Below are 23,289 nucleotides of genomic sequence, written 5' to 3'. Positions count from 1 at the left end.
TGTTGATTTTACCCAGAAGTCTCTGCTTCAAGCAGCTACAGCATCACCAGTCAGATATTCACCACACTGATGCTCAGTGAAGCACTGGCGCCCCCCTCTTGAGGGAATATAAACTCTTATTTGACCCGATTCTCCCTTTTAACTTCTATATTATATTTACCTCAGGCAAAACATCTGAAACATGACCAGAGTGATGCTGATAAGATTTAACTGCAGCATTGAAGTCATAGAGAAAATCAAAAGTGAGTTGAACAGACAGTGTGTGTGTGTGTGTGTGTGTGTGTGTGTGTGTGTGTGTGTGTGTGTGTGTGTGTGTGTGTGTGTGTGTGTGTGTGTGTGTACAGTCAGGACGTGTTGTACTTTTTTGTATTTCCTGTGTTATGGCGCCCTCCAGTGGGGTATCCTATGTATTGGTCACATCTACTCAGCTGTAGGTATCTACATTTAAATTGTAAGACTGTGACAGATTGATGAACACAGATACATCTTTGCAGAGCTCAGATTAGTGTGTGCACTTTTAAAATTGAAGCGGGGGGGGGGCAACCGAGACCTTGAGGGACATTCTATGAGGTGGAATGCAGCTACATATGAAGTCACCTGAGAGGTGGCTCATCTTTCACTAACGGAACATAAGCTCCGTGTTCAGACAAGTTTTCTCCACATCGAGGTCTGTTCTGCATTCTGAGTGAAAACCAGAGGAACCCTGGAAACACTGTTGGTGAAAGTGTCAGTGCAGACCCAGAGAAGTCAGACGTATCATTGTCGCCATATTATTAGTATTTATATTATTGATGGAATAAAGGTCACATGCAGTTATAGTCCATATTTTATAAAGTAACCGATTTTGCATATTTTTTCCCTTTGCATTACACACACACGCACGCACGTGACTTAAAATAAACAAACTCCACACAGAGAGACCTCGGCCAAGCTGGGATTTGAACCAATAACCTTTTACTGCTAACCACCCACAGCTTGTTTGTAGCGCACGGTCACACTGAAACTTTAACTTTTCTTGCAAACTCAGAGTAAAGTTAAGCTTAAAGTTTTGATAAGTGCTTGATTATAGATCTGTCAGTGAGTATAACTCAAACTGATATTGTTTAAACTGGTTGATAAAAAAACACTGTTCACACTTTACAGTTTCGGCTTCTATTGCTCACCTGAGGGCAAAGTTTCATATCGGATATTGGATATTATTTTGACTAGAGCCCTGTGGGGATGTAGCCTGAAACAACACTTTGTTTGCACACACAACCTCAACATGATGCAGTGAACTAACCCTCCCTGTGTGACTGCGCTGACTGAAATCAAAAAGGTGGACGGTCCCTAATTTTAAACGAGAGGAGCTCAATGATGAAGACAGCTGGACTGACCTTTGACCTGGGTGCAGTGAAAGAGTGAGACGACCTCTTGTGGTCCGAGACGACGTTGTCCGCCCAGGCCTCTGCATCCTCAGCTGTGTTGATGGGCTCGGCGGCACTGAGAGGGACAGGGACATGTGAAATTAGTCGAGCCTAAAATATATTTCTTCTCAAGATTTAACCATTAACGAATACTTAATGAGTTTACACACATTTGTAAAAATGCATTTGCGTGTAATGTGATCGCGCTTGAGAAAACAACCTCATCCTGTTTGTGTATTGTGACTGTCGCATAATTAAAGAGGGAAAATATGCAGCTTGGCTAAATAAAGCCGTGAACCAGCGCTGAGGGAATGTTGAACAGAACCGGCTGAGCAGAGAGTGACTTTGTGATTCTTAGAGCAGCGTTCCACGTTGGTGACTCGTGGGTAGAGCAAGGCACTTATTATGACATCAGAATATTTATACACAAACAAAAAAACAATTCTTCCCAGTGAAGTGCGACTCCTGGGACGTCGGCGTGAGCAGGGTCCTCGGGGTCGGAGAGACGCTCCATTAATAGCCGTGGGCTGTCATCGCATCTAACACATGACACAAAGGTCTCTTTATGCACACGGGCGCTCTACCTTTGCACACCTGGGTGAAACAGGAAGCTAAATGACAAGCAAACATTGGCGACAGCTCAGAGCCCAGCGTGACTCCAACAGCCGTGCACGACATGCATTGTGTGTGCGCACGACTACTTCAGAGTGACTGCTCTGGCTCCTCTTGTGTTGACAAGCAGAGTTTGATTCTTTTGCCTATAAAAGGATAAACACACGTCTTGTGATGGCACAGTGCTTGTGGCAGCCTGTCGTAGGGTTAGGGTTTTAATTGTGTATTTCTGTATTTTGCATTTCTGTACTTTCTTCCTTGTCTGGCTGGACAATATATCCAAAAATCACATCAAGATATAAATCTTTATATCAGGCGATGTGATCAATAATCAACGTGATAAATATCAAATATGTTTTTCTTTTTAGTTTATATACGGTTGATAAGGTTGATCAATTATGTGTTAAACCTCCGCAATGGGCTTACACATTGTACAAGCGATATACAGATATATATATTGAACCTTTAAATAACCACTGCAGTATGTGAGAACATCAGATGTGGTTTTTTAGGTGTCCGGAGATAAGAGGATGAGTCTTATCTGCGCCTCTAAGTAACGTGTGTGTTTAGGTGTAAAGAGACAGGGACATACCGAGAAACATTCAAAGCCTCTCGCTGTGTGAACTTACGACACCTGACACCCACAACTGAAAACAAAAAACTCTCTATGTCTTCATTTGGATGAAGTTCAACAGGATGTGACTGAGAGATGACAGTGAAGGTGAGAGTGTTGACGACTGGGAGTTGAAGTTAGAGATGTTCAGATGCCAGCATCGGAAATTCTTTGTCGGGCAAATCTCCGATACCAAGTTTTAAACCCAGATAAAACTGCAATTTTCTTTTCCTGGAAATCACTCCACTGGCCAAAAGAACGTGTCTTCCGAAAGTGTAGCGTTAGCCAGAGCTTTAGCTAAAATGTCGTCAATTTGACTATTCCACGCTGGCGAGCCTCACAAGTAAAACGCCGACGTTTAACGTATCAAGACGTCTGTTTCAAGGGGTACGTGGCACAATAGTGTTGCTAATAACAACACTAGCAATCAGCCATACAGCAATGACAACAATCATCATTTCCAAACAGGGTCAGTGGCATAAAGCTGTTTAAATACGTCATATGCATTGTTATTTTTTAAATCCACTGGTTTCGGATCAGTACTCTGAGCTGTGTCCAGAATCAAGGACCGCCTCCTTCAGCGTAAGTGGTCTACCCGCCCCCGAAGGAGGTCAGCTTTGTGGGTCAGGTTGACAGAGGCTTTCCTTGATTGGCGTTCTAGCTTGTCCCGCTTGTTGCTGTTGACTCGCAACCGAGTTGGACGGGACGAGAAAGTTTTAATGTCCCTTGGTTTGTTTAACATGTGTACAATTATCTTTGCCGGCACCATTACCTCTGTCACCGAAACGCAATGAACCCTGGGATAGGTATGGCCGGGAAGGATCCGCCTGTTGATGCCTATGATTCTCTGGGATTAAGAGGAGACTTTAAATGCAGCCCCTGGAGGCATTTCAGTGAAACTACCACATTTGCATGGTATCTACAATCAGCCAAACCACATTCTGTCTCTATGCAAATGGATTAAAAATGAAACTCTACGTCCTCCGTCTCTTTGTGTGCTAACACGCACAACAGCTTATTGAAGTGCTGTGTCGTGCACATAGGACCTGAAGGAAATGACAGATAACTGTAGGTCGCTGTACTTCTATCGGCGTGTGACAGACATTTTACCTCCATGTTGATTTAGTTTACACAAGTGCCAGAGAAGATAAAAGTTTATAGTGTTTGAGCGTTTTCATTCTTTAGCACACAAGGCTGCAATTTACGAGCAACTACGCTAACTGCTGTAGGAACTCAGGTTCCCCTGTTTTCACCTTCATGAAAGTGTGCTGCGAAACATGCAAACATAATTACTGTGACAGACATGACAACAAATCCCTGCAGCAAAGATTAGTGGCTAAAGGTTTAATGCTTCTTAACCCACAGATTAGGAGCAAGTCCAAACTCAAAATATGTCACCTCACAACTCCACCCTATCAGATGATGGAATGCAAACTAGGGCCTCACACAAAACTAGTTCAATTCAATATTACGCTAATAAATGACTAAATAGTGTTGAACGAGGGATCGTCTTTACGTTTTCTTTGACTGATTTCTTGCTCAAGAATCAATATCCCCATTCAACCAAGAAGAATGGAACAAATGAAATCGATTCACTACTTGAAGTTCTTTGAGATCTGAGCATAACATCCACCCACAGTCTCTGTCTGTAGTTTGAGAGATATGAGGTGTTTGGAGGGTTATTCTCCACTTGACTACTTCACCTTATCTTTAATTATGAGGAAGTAATTTTCCTTTATATTCCTTCATTTCTCGTACTTGATTATATTTATTATGGCCTTAAAAAGTTCTTTAAAAGTTCTTAAAAATCTAACTGCATGCACCACCTCTCCATACGCAGCACCTATTCTATTATACACCAATCACACACAATCAGCTCACTCCTCAGGGGCAGTTTAAGGTTTGGTGTCTTGCCCAAGGACACTTCAGCATCAGACTGGAGGTTAGAGGACGACCTGCCTCCAACTCCTGAGCCACAGTCGCCCACAGATGTAAAACTTACAGCACAATCATGCCTAAAACCGATAATGGAGTCCGATTATGTCCAGGAGCGATGCTGAAGTGGAAACATCTGCTATGGGATCAGTATTAAACAAATACGCCTCAAGTCGAGACCCATTTAACAAATAATATCAAAATAGTTATAATTTTCCCTCTGTCAGACCTTTACTTTTTAACCCATCCATGTAACCATATGAAAAACACTACACTTGAATATATTATTTGATTTTTTATGCCGTTATACTTCGTTCTGCAAGTATCTCTGGGGATAATCATGTATTTGTACTTGTGAAGTCGGCCGTACGTTCAGTTTACGTAACCCCAGAGTTAAGTCGACTTCACGACCATAACAGGTTCCATGATACACTGACACATTTTATACTTCTGAGTAATGACAGCTTTTTAAACACAGATGAGTTGAGACATCCGAGCTTCAGCTGTGACTAACATGTTGCCAACGTGTACTGTATCCCTGGGCACAACGACGGTGTGTGTGTGTGTAATTGATGAGCAGTTTCAGGGCAATGCAGAAGGTATGTTGAGGTGCAGGTTTCTCTACGGTGCCTCTACGATTCCACAAGAGCCTGAAAGCAAACACACCAGACACTAAAACTCTGGGTGTGTTTGACTTCTTCGACAAGGACACTCGAGTGTTTCCTCTGTAATTTCATACGCTTCAGATAAAGATTTCTAACAAAAAGCTCCAATGACGACTTTGACATCTCCTTGAACTGCAGGAAGAGATATTCCAGAAAGTCAAAACAAACAAAATAACTAGAAGATGTATTTCTAAGACCCTGAAATCCTCGAATCTTTTCCAGATAAAGCCTCGGACGTGGATTAAACTAAATCCTTAACAACAACAGATCTCGTCTTCGTCTGGGCTCTGATCCAGGACGTTTATCTAGTTGTCAATTATGTCAATGTCAATTGGAAACACATTCATACACTGCAAATCATTTATGTAGGGAAGCTAATAACATGCTCCGTAGCTCATTAACGCTTTCAAGAGGCGTTAAGAATGACCTATTACTCTTTAATCCACTTATAGAAACCAATGTAGTGTGACTGTATCACCTTGTGACTGTTTATTATTTCAGCCTGAATGCTGTTTAACTGCAGCCTTGTGTAACCCCTATGCAGCAGGGCTTGTGTGCAGAGGCGGCTCTGGTCTGATCAGCCCATCATTTATTTTTCTCTCTGTGCAAACACAAGCTGTCGCACTGTCTGCTCTGCCACCACATGATTACACAGTCCAGGCATGTGACTTGTGGCTCAACCAGCAGCCTCACCTCTGTCCTCTGTGTGTATACGCATGCAACGTTTCTTTTATGCTGTGTGAGGATTAAAATTAGCTCGGTAAACATCCCAGACGAATGTGATGAAGTACATCCGGTTCCAAAATGTGTTTTTAAAAGTTTGGTATGTATTTCTTGCACCTTTTAAAAGGGCACTCGGAGCGCGTACGTCTGCCAAAGACCAACAGAGTCAATCGATCCTTGTCTTTATTTGGATCTGCACCAAATTGCAAAAACTAATCATTATCAGTCCCCTAAAAATCTATTTTTAAAATCAAGATATATGAAAAACGCCCAATCTTGTAAGTCCTGGATCTGCTCCCTCCCTGTAATGGGTTCTTCTCTGACCTGAACCACAGCTTTTGCGTAACCTTGCTTACAAACAAACCAACAAACAAACTAGAGTCTTGCCCCGGGTCGGGTACAACAGCGAACCCGCGAATTCATCAAAATGGCATTAAAAAGCCTGTATTGAATATGTTCTCAGTGGCGTTGCTGCTTATTAACAGTGCCCACAACGTATTAGCCTGTGACAACCACAATAGACACACGTCCTGACAGCTGCAGGAACAAAGGAGCTGCCACAACTCACTGATACTTTTCCAGGAACACAACCAAACCACCACAAAACAACAAGGAGAGCGATAACCCATTTTGATGTGTGTTTAATCACAGGTGACAGGTCGTGACGTAGGTCATAATGTTAACGGGTCCGGATTTGACTTGGAGATAAGTGCTGGTGATGGGTTGGGATGGGATGGTAGTGGAGGTTTGCACTTAAACTTTACCGCTTCACTCTTATTTACGTGTATGCACAGTGTAGTATTTGTTGTGTGGTTCTTAAAGGTGGTTGGGCTTGGTTTGGCTCAATGCAGGGCCCCCAGGTCCCTTTTCTCTGGGGCCCCGAAGTCCTTAGACTATCACACCAGTAGCCTACAAAGGTGAAAAGGTCAACAGTGATCGTCCCTGTTTGTCTTATGTCTAAGTCCATTTGTCCCCACTCAAGACAGATGAGGTGTTTGAATCAGCTTCATAGTGCCATTCTATAGTTCTTAATGCATCAGCTCAGTGGAATCATTTAAACAATCCAAAGTTTATATCATGAAAGACTGTGAAATGTAGCAAGTTATGACGTTTAAAGAACAATAACTTCACAATGTGGTCGTCTCAAATGATGAAACAAATGAAAACTCAAACGCTTGTAGGACTAAAAACATGATTTCCAAATAGTTTATAGCTTAAATCATACCAAAGTAAAATGTTGTCTTTTCTAAAACCTTTCATGAGCTACAATATGTTGCTCAACAAGTCTAAAAGCTTTCAGAGAGATGGACATTGTTCACTCATTTGCTCTTTTTGCACAATTCCATAATGTCTGGACTAAAGTCTCTCTTTCAACAGTCTCGTCCTCCTGAGCTGAAAAAAATAAATCACCAAATCATCTAGTGTTGAAAATAATATTCCTATATTCAACCATCATGTCCAAATCTAAAAATAAAAACTCATTTAACGTGACACTAATGTCTGATTCAGTCAATGTGCTGGAGAACTGTTACTTTATGAGTCCAGATGTTTACACAAGATGTAAAGTTTGTGTGTAATTGGTGCAGGATCTTCACACTATATCAACAGTTTGGGTCAAAGTACATATATGGGAATACCTCTGGAGCATGTACAGACCCTGTGAGTAAATACTGGAGGCTGTGCTGTGCAGCCCTGAGGCTCAGTACAGCTGCTCCATGTGTCTCCTGCACAGACACGAACACCTCGGACATACCTGAGCACCTCCGAGCTGCCTCCGGCGGACCTCTCCGGGCCCGCGCTGCTCTTCGGCTTCAGCCTCAACTTCGGGAACTTGAACTTCTTCTTCTGTCCCTCATGTTTGCTCGATGCTGCGTCCTCCCGCTGCACTGACTCGTCCAGGTTGGCCTCGCTCCGGGAGAACAAACTTTTCAGGGACTTTCTGGATAAGCTCTTCTTCGCCATGACGGCAGCTGAGGGGGTCTGTCAATAACTGAGTCCCTTCTGCTGTTCTCTCCTGTGAGCAGAAGAAGATGTGTAGCGGTGGATGAGCTGCACACTGGCTCTGGTTGACAGGTGACAGCTGCTGCTGCTGCACTTTCTGAGCTCAGGTGTGGCGCTGGAGACACGCCCAGCGGCACACACAGCCAATCACAGCGCAGGCAGCCTCCCCGCTAATGAAGCTTCTTTCTTATAATTTACCAACCACATTGTTATTTAGGTGAGAGATGATCCATCGTGGGAACTGTCGGGCTTCTCTATTCATCTTACCTTATTATGTTTCTACCTTTAATTGTAGTTCATTAATTCTTTGCAACCTTCTTTAGATAAGTGCTTTACAAATAAAACTGTTAACATGTTTCACATCAATTAAAGAGTCACATCCATATAGAGTGTTCTCTCTGTGAATTGCATCCTCATTTATTTATTATTTATTTAACTTGGTATCTTTTATAGCAATATTCCCTCTGAATTAGCTTTTTGTTATAGAAATGATATATTTAGTTGCCTTGATCAGTAACAGTTTTTTTATTCACAGCTGTGTGGATGGATTCTTTTTATGGGGACAGAAAAAATGTTAATGCTTCAGTAGCCTAATGTCTATTTTATCTGCTTTATCACCGTATCACTTGAACAAAGTGCAAGATATAAATCTATGTGTTAAAGCAAAAATAATATGAATATTAGTTTGTTTGAGCAGTTTCTAAAGTTTGATTATGTTTTGTTCCTGAAATCCAACCTGAATCCATCGTAATACAACACGAATACCAATGCTTCTGAAAAAGGTTGTGAGCAACACATACTGAAGGTTTGATCCAGATCAAAACTAAATCTATATTACATGATGTAATCCAGATTCAGGATAATTGTTTTCTTTTCAACAACCCATTTGTCAATATCATATCCCATGTGATTATGTCTGGAAAACTAGGCCAAGGATAACAGATAACAGAATAGACTCATTGATACGAATAATTATTATAATTATTATAATAATTATAATAACAATGAGCTGTCTTCAATTGCATTAAGATAATGTGTGCAATCTTTGTGGATCAATGGCGACACCTTGTGGTCACAGTGCAGTTCTCAAGTTGATCACACATCTGATTAAAGGGTGCACGTACGTAAACAGCCTGTGCAGTCTGCGTGTGTCTCACTCTGCCACACGATGGCGCTACCAGTTTTCTTAAATGTGTGTGTCACCTGGTTGTGAAGGAAATGACTGAAGTGACTGATAAAGCCAATAAATCACAATCTATTTTAGCTGTAGTGTTATTAGACTGTATCTTTATTGTAAATCAACATTGTTTAATAACCTATTCACTGAAGTGATCTTACTGGACACGGTGACGTAAACCGATTTATATCTTTATAGAATAAACCTTTAGACCCATATTGAGCTGATTGCTGCAGCGTCACAGGCTCCTGTTATTACTCAGGGCCCCACACCCAAAGTATATGAACTCCACAGATGACTGTAAAGTAAGTAACTGCAACCGGAAGTCAAACAAACCGAGACTTATGACGTAGAGAAGAACAAATGTGATCATTTACTGTAACTTTAACATTAAAAAAACACTTGTTTAAATCCCCAGATCCTAGAAAAAAGTTACTAGTTTACTTAAAATACACATTACACAATAAAATGCCATGATTTAAGTTAAAGGCACAGACCTCTGGAAAAGAAAAATCTGTTGTTTGTATTTTTTTGTTGTATTGTTAACATAAAACAGTAATAGTCATATTTTGTTTCATAAATCAAGTCTTTATTGCGTCGCCATCTGCTGGATCACAAGGCAAACTATTTCAGATGGTCCCTAAACTGTATATGTTGAATTTGAACAGGTTGTTAATGTTCTAATATAAACTTTTCACAGTCCGTATTTAAATATTTCATATACATATGTCCGGATATGTACTGAGCTTTATGGATCCAGCTGCGGTTCTCATCTCTTGCATCTTTCTCAACAGTGCACAGGTGTTTCACTTTTATTTCTTTTCTCTGACTTCTGCTTCTCTCGCTCTCCGCCGGGTGAGCATGAAGCCCCAGAGCGAGAGGATTTCCTGTCACCTCTGCAGTTTGCATACTTTCGGAGGTCTGAGGTGTCTTTATTCTGGTCGGCGGTGTGTAGGTGTTTGCTGTGAGGTACTCCCCCACAGCAGGGATCACATGAGAAAACATTAGAGAACGAGGAGTCATTGTGCAGCAAAAAAAAAAAAGATATGTGGTTCAGAGAAACAGAGAGATTGCGAGAGGATTACTGGAAAGAGTAAAGAGTGCTTACAATAACTTTACTGGAGATTGTGCCGATTGAAAGTGTGCCTCATCAAGATGATCTAGTAAAACTCAGATTTGAAAGGTTTCATGTCCGTTCAGGTAAACACCAGCTGTGCCTGTAGATGAGGCAAAAGAAAAAGATTCCGGTTTTAAATCTACAAAAAACCTCAAATGAGACGTCTGACCCCAGAGCAGTTCTTCCAGTAATAAATCTCAAATATATAACAGGCCCAAACGCTACAGAACAAAAACAAAAAGGGGGAAATGATACAACATAACAACCGCTAATGGTCCTTTCTGTAAACACTGTCAGAGTCAACCCTTCTCTATTCATTTTATTACCGTAGCAACAGCAAACAGAAGTATCCCACGGTCAGTGATGTTGTAATCTAAAGGTTGTGATGTAAACAGTGTTTTTTTTCTGAGTTTCATTGGTGGCAGACGAGTTTCACTTCCTGTGGTTTTAATAGGCTGAAAAGTGACCAGTCAGGAAAGATGTTGCCTGGGAGTTTCTTCTGAGTTTTGACCAACAGGAAAGCAAGAGGGAGCCGGATGTTGAATGTGCATGTATGGACTGTGTTCGCCAATTAAAATGCACAGTTACTGAGTCATCATCGCCTCAGGATGTCGGCATGATTACTCAAAAACCACCAAACTGATTTCCATGAAATGTTGTGGAGGGGCGAAGCATTACCTGAGAAAAAGGTCTTGCTAAAAGGTCTTGCTAAACGAGGCAAGATATTGTGTAAGCCTCGTCAGTGGCTCTGTCTGAGTGTTTGTGTTCATGAAAATACAAATTCGTTGGAACGTCCACGTGCGTCTGTTCAGGCTGTTTTGATTCAGGACCTTGGTTGTGGTCGTGTGAGAATAATTTGATAATGAGAATGAAAAAAAAAGGAGAAGAATTAAGGCTTTTGAGTTACAACAACCAAACCTGCTCTTTGTAGGTGACAAGACAAAATACACTGGAAGACATGATCTATTTCGGTGTCACATGACACACGCTCGCGTCAGCTCATCACAGATTTCTTTATATGGTCATCAGCTCCAAGCGCAGCTCCTTTTTCAAAACAGTCTACTTGATTCTTATAATTAGTATCATCATTGATATTTTACATATTTCAGCATAAAAATAGCTGATACTGCACATTAGTATTTCCTGGCAGCGGTTGATTTCAAATTCAGTCAGCGTCTCGGCTCATTTCCCTTATTCATACATATAAAGTATTATTAGTTTGCTCAGAGTTTATTGTTATTTACCAATTTCAACTAGAATCTTTCAATTGAATGATAATTTCCACCATTTTTTTACTTACAAGTCAATTATAAAGTGATGTATATGTGGTGGAATAGTTGGGAAAGTTGTTGATACTGTGTTGGGAACTGTGTGAATGGACGCTCGTAAGATCCAATGGGAACAGGTCCCAGGTGTAGGTGGGCGTGCAGTGTGTCCGTCAGGCTCCACCCCCTGTTCCTCCAAATATGGTTACTTCTGGTTTAATGTTTGGCGCCAAACCAACTTGGGGCCGAACAATCAAACAAACATGAAAAGACCAGGTGTATAGAAACAATATCTTTAATATGCTACATCATGTAAATATAAAAGTATCATCAAAATAGTCTCTCACATATAAATTCTGAACATCTCATAACCTGTTTCGAAAAATAAACTAAATATAGAAACATATTGTATAAAAAACGAAATCAAACTACAAAAATTATAAAAAAGACATTACTGACTCAGTAGTAAAGTTTTCAAGAACACTTCCTGCCTCCTCCTGGGTTTTTTTTTTTTACGTAAACACGGACAGATCTACTTACATTTTAAAACTCCAGTGCTAAGTGACACAAATATTAACAATGCTAGAAAAGGTTGCTCCTGATTTGCTTGTTTTTGTTGCTGAGGTACATTTGGATGAATTCTGCGGTAAAGCTGCATACGTATAAGTATAAGTACGTATAAGTTTGTGTAAGAAAACATCTGAAACATTTCGATCTGGTAAAAAGCTACTTAGCAAGAGACGTTGATTTTCAGTTTGAAAGAAGAAAAAAGCACGTGACGCTGTTGTGACAGTGCAATCGCATCAAGTCTTTATGTTGTGAATGATCCTGAATCGTTTCCCTTAAAAACCAGTTGAATAAATGGAACCAAACACAGTGCGACACATTCACGTTCTTTCATTGTAATTTTGGCAATCGCTCATCAAGATACCTGATTTTTTCCCTTTTTAATCATAAATAAATAAAACAGTCGAGGAGCAGGAAGGTGGTTTGTGCTATCACTGTCTTTCACGTACTCCCACTCGCTGCACACACACACACACACACACACACACACACACACACCCAGCGGCTCAAACACACTCACATAAAGTAAAACAAATACACAATTAGAACAATTGAAGACTCATACACAGGTTTATGCCACGTCATTGTTCCTGAGTCCATTTTGTGGGGTTCCCCCAAGAGATCTGATCCCCAGGGAAATATTCGACATAGAAAAAAACACTAACAGCCAAAACAAACTATGACAAAACTAAATAAATATAGACGACTCAAATAAAAAACAAAAGTAATAAGTTAAAGCACAAAAAGCAAACACTTCTCTACCTGAGTGAAAAGAGTTTTAAATACTTCACAGCTTGACAATGCCTCCCTCTTTGTAATATTTTAAACTTGAGTTTTGGGAGGAAGTACAATCACTGAATACCCTCGCCCAGTCTTTGGATTGCTCTTCTTTTGGTGTTGCGCTCGGTGGATTATGACAGTTTATAATCCCTGCGATGCCCCTCGTGGACAAAACAGGGAGTTTTATTTGGCGACATCTGTTCTTCTTTGTTGATGATATGCTGTATGTTCATCTTTATTTGTTCTCCTCACTGTCCCTCGGCCTTCACCGTCGGCCGTTTGTGGAGATGAACAACACTGGCCCTCTCCTGATAGGCCAGCGGCGGGCTGTGATGTGACGTGGGTACAACTGATTGGGCCAGGGACATGGCAGGTGCGTTGATAGCTGCTGTCAGGGCCTTTAGCAGGATGGTGGCCTCCCTCTGGTCCTCCTTCCCCTCGCCTTCCAACGTGCGAGCCAACCAACGCTCAACGGCCTCCTCCACCTGCGGCGCAGTTGCCGTCTCGGCGAGCGTGTCTGCTTCTTGGCTGGCGTCGAAGCGCTCCACCATCTCTTTCATGTGCACGCTGACGGGGGCGCCGGAGCTGGCCAGGCAGCAGCTGCGTTGGTGGATGCGGAGGGAGAAGCGGTGGAAGAAGGCCTGGGCGCAGAGCTGGCAGTGGTAGGGGCGGTCGCGGCTGCTGTGGAGGCGGCGGTGCAGCTTGAGGTGGATGTACTGGGTGAACTTGGTGCTGCACAGCTTGCACTGGTAGGGTTTCTCTCCGGAGTGGAGCCGCAGGTGGGTTTTCAGGTTGCTGGTGCTACTGAAGCGTTTGTGACACACCTGGAAAACATGAAATTAAAGGCGAAGGTGAGAAACGTGACACATGACTGGTTATTAACGCCCTGACAAGACTGTCTGGTTTGTGTTCAGGATTATTCTGGAGGATTCAGGAGAACAGTATGACTTCAGGCTCATGTTATTAATAGAGCTATGGGTTTGGACATGTTAGTCCTGTTCTTACTTACACTTACCAAACAAGTGCAACAAAACACTCACACCCACGGAGTCACGTTAGCAAACAAAGGCATGCTAATGTGATTACATGACAAGGTGGGTATGGCTCAGTGAAAATCAGGTTCTGGGTTACGAGGAAGGTTCATGAAGCTTTTACGTGTTTTGTGTATACAGCGTGTTTCTTTGTATACGTCTCACTCTTGATTTTACACCTATGTCACAGTGATGTCAAGGAAAGAGAGAGGAAAACACACACACACACACACGTGGGTCTTGGTTCTCAACCTACCTGGCATTCATGTGGCTTCTCCCCGGTGTGGACCAGGTGGTGTTTCTGGAGATGGGCCAGCTGAGTGAAGCTTTTCTTACATAAGTTGCACTGGAACGGTCTCTCGCCACTGTGCACTCGGAGATGTACCTACACAGATCAAACAAAGAAACTTGATAAGCCTCGGTGTCAAACGGCAAACGATGTGGAGAGGTTTTCTTTACAAAAGCGAGGAGTTGAACTGTTACCTTGAGATTCGACAGTTGTCCGAAAGTCTTCGAGCAGATGTTACATTCGTATTTGATCTTCCCGTTCTGCTTCTTCAGTGGGTAGGGCAGGGATTTGTGGCCGGGGCCATTGCGCGGCGCTGCGTGGCTTTTGGCCGCAGCCAGACTCAGGTTCATGGCCTCCTCGCAGCTGGAGGGCGAGTGCTCGGGGGATTGATGCTGGCTGCTGGGTTTGGGGAGAGGAGAGAGCTCTGGCGTGGCCGGGGCGCCTCGAGGTGGCGACACATTTGCCGTGAGTTCTTTCAGACCACCCTGCGGGGAAGGAGGGTAGGGGAGGGACACTGGGATTAGATTGGGTGAGCCGATGGGGGGGTATGGGAGACTGTCTGTGCCCAGGTAGCTGCCGTATCGGAGGGATCCTCTTGAGGGGATCATCCCGGGAAAGGGAGGGGAGTACGAGGGGAGCAGGAGGCGAGGGTAGTGTGGCCCGTAGGGGGGGAGAAGCTGGTAAGGGTGCTGGAGGGGTCTGGACTGGTGGAAGAGAGGGTAAGAAGACACCAGCCCCTCCCTGTGGCCGTAGAGGCCGTGGAGATGCAGCGGGAGATTTCGGTGTGGAGTTGGGAGCACAGGGTGGTGCTCAGGCAGGTACGGGTGGTTCAAGCCCAGGATGGGTTCTCTGTGTTCGGGCTGAGGGGACGGAATGATCCCCTGGTTCTGCCGATCTCTGTCGCTCCTCTCCTCGTTCTCAACCTTTTTGCTGAAGTCCATGATCTGCTCGTCCGGCGTGTCGGGGGGAGTGTCTCTCTCCAGCATCTCCACGTCGATCTTCTCCTCTCCCTCTTCGTCCCGCTCTTCCTTCACCTCCTCCTTTGTCCTCTCTTTAAACCACGTCTGCTGAGGTAGGTGCTTGGCGTACTCGGAGTCGTGGTCTTCATCGGTGCTTGTGTATTCTGTGAGGAAGAAGGATGAAAATGTCACTATAAGCTAAAATGCCTCACACACACACACACACACACACATTCACATAGTCATCCTCCCACAGAACCCACTCCCTCTTATGGTAAATGATAGTAGTTTCAGTTTTGTCTTGACACACAGACTAGGTTTCTATTTGTCAATCAGAGTAGTGATTTAAGTGTGGGAGAGCGGGTTGGTGGTAAAGCGCGTGGGAGTCCATGTGTCACGTCATGGTAGAGCATCTGAGTATCTGAGAATCTGAGTTTGAAACCTTTTCTGAGTATCTCTGTGTTACCGTATACTGGCCACAAGAAAATGTGAAACGTCTCTTCCTTTTTTTTTTTCTCCTTCTCATTTCGAGAAAGTCTCTTGTCCCTAAGTGCTGTGTCAACACCTGAAAGTGCTCAGTGCGACTTACATTTAAAAAGTTATGTTTTTAGCCATTTTAAAATTTAGTGAACCTTACTGTTTTTCTAAATCATAACTTTTTTTTAAAAACATATATTATTGTTATCTTCACCTTAAACTGTGCACATTTCTGTTCTCTGTCGAAGTTACAGCACAGTCACAGAAACCCAGTTGAAAGCGTGACAGTATTAAAAATGTCCTCTGGGGTTAAGTTTTCAAGATTCCACCACTAACACCCTCGAGTTAGGTGCCAGACTACACCTGAGTTCACCTTGACTTCTGTCAACACTGTCATAAAAGCAGGTGGATGCCTTTTATGATCCGTTAAGTAGATTAAACAATGCAATGAAACCCTTTTTGGACATTAGTCACCTGGATGAATGCTTACACAACTGGTGTATCCAGTTGAATGCGTGAATCATCAGAGTCCGTGGCTGCAGTCAGGAGGATGAGGCTATGACTTTCCATTCTATTAATAACGGAAGATAAATGACTCAGAGAAGAACTTTGACCATCGATCACTCCCCTTAGATTCATCCACTCTCCTCAGAGGCTCGTGGGTTTTTTTATTTGAGTGCGGTCAGTGCATCTCCCATTATCCCACATAAATATTTGGCTCTCTGGGGTTAAGCCACACAGGAAGAATCAGCATTGAACCGAGTGTGTTTACCGCTGTTTAAATCAGATAAAATCAGGTCCTATTCATGAAGTGACGCATCTTTATTCTCTTTGAAGTGAAGGAATTTTGCTGATTAAAAAGTCTGCACACTGCCATGTGTTTAGTCTCTGCACAGATTGGAATCATGATTCTGTAGTAATTGTTGTCTAGATCAAGAGTGAAAGAAAGAACTGTCAGTTTGTCATTGTGCCGCCTCCGCATCAAAACAGCTGATAAGTCTTTCACTCCCTCTCGCCAACTCATAATTAGATCAGCAGTGACACAAGGGGAATGAAGTTCATGTTCAAGACCAGGAACTATCCCCATGATGAACAACCAGTATCTTGTCTACTTTTAAAAGCCTGCAGGCAAGACCACGACATCTTCATCCATCATTACATCTTCATGCACTCACTCTGTTTGATGTCGTCCTGCTGGCCACAGAGCCTCTGGGCGAACTCCTGGCTGTACCAGACCAGCATCTCCTGCTTGGGCTCCACCGGCCGGATGGTGTAAAAGTAGATGTCCCGGCCGTTCTGGCACGCCACCAGGTTCTGCTCGGCCAGAGAGCGGGCCGGGTTGACGTAGCGCATCCAGTTGCTCCTGTGGACGTCATAGCCATCGAGGAAGTTCTGAAGCTGGCCACCGCTGTAGATCTGCAGGAGGGAAGAGAAAATGGGATTTAAACTTCAGGATACATGTCAAGCAACAAACAAATTTAGTTTCAGCTGTTAATTAAAATTGCCAAATAGAAATTCAACCATCCACTGCAATGCCATGACAGCTTTTCATGTCAACACCCCAAAAAATTTTGAATAAAATCCAGATTCTGATGCTTAAAAAAAATCCACATAAAATCCTCAAAAGATAGAAAAACCTTGAATTAAACAAGATCACAAAGAAAAACAAGTGAATCACCTCTGCCATGTACGCTTAAATATCCTGTGTCCTCCTAAATTATTTTGCTCCTCTGGTCTGTGCAGCTCTAAAGCTCTGCCCCTTGTATCACGAGAGTTCAACTTGTGTGTGTGTGTTTGAGCTTGAGCGTCTGTATTTGAGACGGGAGGTGTGGAGGCGTGGCCCGCCCACTGACCACAGTTGCTGAACGCCTTCACTCTCACTCTCCCTCTTCTCATTTTCTCTTTCCCCGTCGTTCTCACGTCTGAGCTATGCTATTATTCTCAGTGCCTGCGGTTCACATAGCTATGATTGAGCCTTTTATGATGCGCCTGCTTGTGAGGACGATCGTGGAAAAAGATATTTGCCGGAGGCATAACAGAATCAGATAGGCAGGTGGTGGCAGGAGGCCAAACTGCACACACGCCCTGCGTACACCTGTGTCACGAGCTTGATAAGATCATCTCTCCCAGGGAATGTCAGACTTTCGCTATTGACCAGGTTTCCAGGAAATAAAGGAAACAAAGCCGGAAGGAAAACACGTAGGTGGGGCAGCGAAAGAAAAAAAAAAAAGTCCTCAGGGAATTGACTCAGCAGAATAAAAAAAAAAAGTCCTGCATGACACAAGCGACACAAATCTGGACCAGAGAGAAAGAGAATAGAAACAGGGGGCATGAGGACTAAAAGGAGACAGGAAGTAGAGGATTGTTTGAGAGCCTGTGTGTGTGTGTGTGTGTGTGTGTTGAACAATAGTCCCTTCCTTTGTGTATGTGACACATGTTGCACACGACTTCAGTGCCGGTAAGAGCAACAGTGTCGGCAACTTCCTCTAAAATTTTGACCAAAACCCCTGCACGCAAGGGAAGAGTGTGTGAAAGCCCTTTTGTTTCCTTATTGACGTACTGACGAGGACTCGATGTGAAACTTCGACATCTGACCAATATCTTGAATAAGAGAGGAAGCCGAACGCAGGTCATCGGCTGCAGCGTGACGATTCCCAGGGTCATTTTCCCACGTCTAGATTTAAAGCCAAAATGTGAATATATATGTATAAAGTAATGTATAAATGTGGATTTACGTGGATTTGTGCACGTGTGGATTCGTTTCCCTTACCCGCCAGAAGTATTTTCTGTTGGCCTGCTTGGATACGTTGTCTTTGGTGTAGATGTCTCCTTGCAGGGGCCCGAAGCGTGTCCCCTGAGGGATGTATTCTTTGCTGAACACACCCGTCACCTGGAAAACAGGCCAAATACACGATTAGTGTCTGTTTCCCATCTCTTCACCTCCTTTACATGGACATATCACACAGTAACTTGACACTGAGCCTTCAGAGATTACAATTGAGAGTCATTCTCTGGTCTCAAGAACCCACACGGGCTCTCGTCTCTGACAGAGGAACTGTCCCTTCGCTGCTTCTCTCATTTGTTTGTTTACGCCGTTCGGTTCCTGTTGCGGTGGCTTCGTCATGTTGACCCAGACAGCTCCGTTGGGAGTCACGTTGAAACCCACAAGGTGACCCACTTTCTGCACTAATAAGTTAAGCGAATGAAGAGCATTACACTTTCTCTGACTTACTCCAATGATCTCTCACCCGGTGTCCTCATTAACAGCAGAGGCACACACACACACACACACACACACAACACACACACACACACACACACACACACACACACACACACACACACACACACACACACACACACACACACACACACACACAGGGAGGAAGCAGTGTCACCTGTTGTTTGTGTTGTTTTCTTCACGAACGTTACACTCTTAACTCGACAATGTCACGTGTTTGATCGGAATAACACAAAGACAAAAGCAAACAAAGCAATGAATCTTATTCTTCTTGCTCTTCGGACAGGTTTTTTTTACAGAATGTATTTAATTGCAACAAGGAAATGTTACTGACTCATAATTTTTTTTTATTTCTTCACCTTTTAAGTTCGTCTTTTGTCCATATCGAGGACCTACAGGATATGTTAATGCCGTCTTTGTTTGAGGAGAACAGCTTCATGATTCAAACTTGATGGAGGGTCCACAAGGCTTGGGGTCAGGGCTCCTCAAACACACACACACACACACACACACACACACACACACACACACACACACACACACACACACATATACACACACAAACGGCATCAGGCAGCAGCATCTGCAGCGTACACACACACGCGGCCACGCTTTTCTTGAGGAGCTTTGTGTTCAATCCCCCACTCCAACCCAACCCGACCCTCACCCCCCCCCCACAAACATAAACACACACTCTCTCTTCCTGCCATTGAGGATTTAAATTTCAAACTGGGCCTCGGAAGGATTTTTCACGGCGACCTGTGCGGAGGCCGACCTGTAAAATAAGACGTGGACGAAGATTCGTCACACTGTGAAGGTTGGAAGTGGTTTTTGTAAATCATTAATTATAGGAACAACAGGTCAGTGGGGGTAGTGGTGTGTGTGTGTGTGTGTGTGGGTGGGTGTGTGTGTGTGTGGGTGGGTGTGTGTGTGTGTGGGTGGGTGTGTGTCCAGCAGCCGCCGAGGCCAGTGAGGTGATTCCTGGACGCGATGAACCAGTGTGACAGGGACATTGTGCTTCGCTGGCGTTGCGTGACTAACGAATCGCTGTGGTTGCGGCGCCGCTTGCTGCTACTTAACCGCTCAGCCTAGCCAGGTTGGGAGCAAGGGGGTGGGGGGGGCGAAGGGTGTTGAGGAACGGAAGAAAGGAGGCCCCCGGCGTTCTTAAGTGCACCCACGCTATCACACTCCCTGAACGCCCTCCTTTTCTCCAACCCCTCCCGAGTCCCACGTCCTTTTCTGGATCCTCCTGAAATAGCTCGTGCGCCTGCCCCGGGTGTGAGGCCTGATGCCTGGCTGGCTGCCTGTCCCTGATGAAAGTTAATCATCTGGTTTTAACCTAAATCCCCCCCCCCACCTTCCCACCCTCCAACACACACATGCACACACACCCTCTTCCCTGCAGCATCCTTTCCACTGCCTCCTCCTCCTCCTCTTCCTCCCCCTCCGGCCCTCACTGGCACCCGTTGCTGACGCCCCATCTGCCACGTGCCCCCCTCCGCCCTCCTTCGCGTTTCCTGGCACGCTTCAAGATTTGAATTAATACATCGGGAATCTTAGCCAATCAGGCGCTGAATAAACAAGCGTGTGGAACGTGCATGACGATACGTGAGTTTGGTTAGTTCCTTGTTTTTCATTCAGGCTCTATAGATCTAACTCATCTCACCGATGTGTGAAAAACCCCATCGCCCCGAGCCTGATACGCACATGATGTACTTTACATGAGGTGGCATGTGCATGTGAACTGTCCCACAAACCCACACGCAGGCAGGCAGCAGCTTTGTTTCATGATCTTTCAGGGAAATGGGTTTCCCAGCTCTGGCAGCTCAGCTCAGGGAGCAAGTCAAGGAGAAAAAAGTCCACATGACACCATCTTCAGGAAGGGAAACCACTGGACGGGAGCCAGTTGAGGGCAAAGCAGATTACTGGCAGCCACGTGAGTGCGTGCTCATGCTTGTGTTCATTTGTTGTTTTGTTTTCATGCTGCCCATCAGATATATGAAGAGTTTCCGTATCAGGTAGGAGGGGCTCATGAGTTGAAAACTCAGTGTGTCAAGGGCCAGGGATTTGAAATGAGCCCTAAATGTGATTTTTATCACCGCGTAGTGCATGCTTTTCTTATCTGGCAGCTGTAAATGCTGCAGAGGGAGGAGGAGGAGATAAGAGCATGAGAGACAGAGAGAAGAGGAACGGCGGCAGAAAGTGGTCAGGACAGAAAGAGGAAGGGGACATAGAAGTCAACCGCACAACTTTAGTGTTAAAGAGTGGCAACTAAAGACATGAGTGTGACATTGCTCTCTCTCTCTCTCTCTCTCTCTCTCTCTCTCTCTCTCTCTCTCCTTTTTAAGATGATGCGTTTCTCTATAACTGCAATTTTCCTTTGCTTTGCTGTTGAGCTTTGCAGCGTAGGTGACATGTCCAGGCAGATGTCTGATTTTATTGCACCGGGAGCCAAACAGCTGACTGGCTGACACGAGGATATTACGTCAGCTCTCGGTGATTCACCTGAATGGGTGAGCCAGGGCGTGGGAGGTAAAGAGCACAAACACAGTTGTAGAGAAAGAAAAACAGATGAGTGGGAAGACTTAGATCAGCTGGGAGAAGCCCCGTGTGTGTGTGTGTGTGTGTGTGTGTGTGTGTGTGTGTGTGTGTGTGTGTGTGTGTGTGTGTGTGTGTGTGTGTGTGTGTGTGTGTGTGTGTGTGTGTGTGTGTGCGTCCGGTGCTGAGAGAGCCTGCACACGTTCTTGCAGGAGATGTAAAGACTCAGTACAATGGCTCAAACATTTGGGTGACGAAACATAGGGTGGCCAGAAGACATAAAAAGGCCCCTGACCTCAAGCTGCCGCTGGCCTTGTGTCACACACGCACGCACGCACGCACGCACACACACACACACACACACACACACACACACCCTGCCGCACTCTACTGTATTTCTGAAGATCTCATTAGTCAGCAGATCTTTTGTTCCACGTAACCCAATGCAGATGGCCCAACAGAATGTTATGCAACACAGAATTATTATATTCAAGCATAAAGTTTGGACTAATCTCACAAAACTGACTCTTCCCGTTCACCACCGGGGCCGGCGACTAACTTTAAGGAGAGTTAAATTAAGTTATTTGAATTTGTCTGACCTAAAAGAAGAGGAAGACATTCAATATCTCAAATGGATGACATTGAACTTGAATTAACGAGCTCTTACCTCGTTGTCTGTGCCGTACTCAAAGGTGAGGTTGCGTGGGATGGAGGTCATGGCTTTGGGTAGCCTGAAGCTGGGGTCCGACACCTGGTCCGGGACGATGTAGGTGCAGTTGAGGGCAAAGTCCAGCTCCCTCCACGCGCTCATGTCTCCTGGTGCATTATCCAGCTTCATCTTCAGAATATAAATAACACTCTGCAGGTGGTTTGAGCTCGGGACGTTTGGTTTGGTTTGGTTCTGTTTGGTTTGAGTCGCTTTGGCATAAAAGTACTTTGGTTGCGTTGGGGTCGAGGTCCCGTGTCTTTAGTTGTGTTGGTTGAAGCTCAAGATCTGAAAGAGGAAGGCAGGAGGACAGAGAGAAATTAATTATGATATCATTAGTATTCAAGTCAAGTCATGTTTTGAGAAAAGCAGGACAAAGTGTCTTGACGCACTGCAGACTGACAACAACACATAATTCAAGTTACACAATAATTTGACCTGATTCTTAATAAGAGTTTAAACTTTCTGTTTGTTCGACAGAAAAAAGAAACATTTCCAAAGATTCACTTTGTTTCCACGTTGCCTGCTGGCACTCATTCATTACTCAAGCAGCCACTTCCATTCATGAGGAACCAGAGTTCATTGACCGTTCTTGGCCTAGATCCCGGTGTTGGCAGTTCACCGGCCTTTTCTTAGAAGTTCCAAGAGGTCAACCTGTTCTTTTCTGCTCAGCTGGGTCATTCATCCATCTTTCTAGAGCAATCCCAGGTTATTCTAAAATAAAATTTAAAAAAAGAAACGAGACTTACTTTAGCACATTCATTCAGCTGTAGGATCCTCATGTCTTTGGTTATGTCATCCCTTAATTGTCCTCTTTTTTCTTCTTCTTCTTCTTTACACTCTCTCTTCTATCTCCAGGTTTTCTTCAGGGATTCCTCTCAGTTAGATCCTTTGGGTATCCGCTCTCTCTCTCTCTCTCGCTCTCTCTCACTCCCTGCAGCCACTCTGCCACTGTCACCACAAACTCATGAGCCCCGGATTGCGCCAAGCCTTTTAGGCTCACCGCGCCGGCCAATCACGCGCCGCTGCGGACACGTGACCCGGGCCATCTGACACACAACTGTTGGTTTCGGACAACAACATCGGTGACGTTGTACAATTGGCCAGCGAGTTGAATGCTCACACATAAACATATGCACACGCACATCCACGCGCACACAAAGAAGACATGTTAATGAATGAATAAA

At 44.2% G+C, this 23,289-nt stretch overlaps 1 protein-coding gene across 2 annotated transcripts; it reads right to left on the bottom strand.

Moving 5' to 3' along the window:
• Positions 1–11,791: 11,791 nt before the first annotated feature.
• Positions 11,792–23,054, bottom strand: prdm1b (PR domain containing 1b, with ZNF domain). 2 transcript variants are annotated; one of them, XM_035183789.2, is made up of 7 exons: positions 22,852–23,054; positions 22,064–22,390; positions 18,388–18,507; positions 16,793–17,033; positions 14,376–15,304; positions 14,149–14,277; positions 11,792–13,685 (listed from the first exon to the last, which is right to left on the bottom strand). In XM_035183789.2, the coding sequence occupies exons 2-7, from the start codon at positions 22,232–22,234 to the stop codon at positions 13,110–13,112; spliced, it is 2,166 nt and encodes a 721-aa protein (XP_035039680.1). In that variant the 5' UTR covers positions 22,235–22,390; positions 22,852–23,054; the 3' UTR covers positions 11,792–13,109. The 2 variants fall into 2 exon arrangements, with proteins under 2 accessions (XP_035039680.1, XP_035039681.1); XM_035183790.2 differs by lacking the exons at positions 18,388–18,507; positions 22,064–22,390; positions 22,852–23,054 and adding an exon at positions 17,296–17,732.
• Positions 23,055–23,289: the final 235 nt, after the last annotated feature.

The sequence above is a fragment of the Hippoglossus stenolepis genome, chromosome 17, assembly GCF_022539355.2.
Source record: "Hippoglossus stenolepis isolate QCI-W04-F060 chromosome 17, HSTE1.2, whole genome shotgun sequence".
Lineage (NCBI taxonomy): Eukaryota > Metazoa > Chordata > Actinopteri > Pleuronectiformes > Pleuronectidae > Hippoglossus > Hippoglossus stenolepis.
Note: the sequence above shows the minus strand (reverse complement) of the source record. Positions and strands in the feature narration are given on the sequence as shown.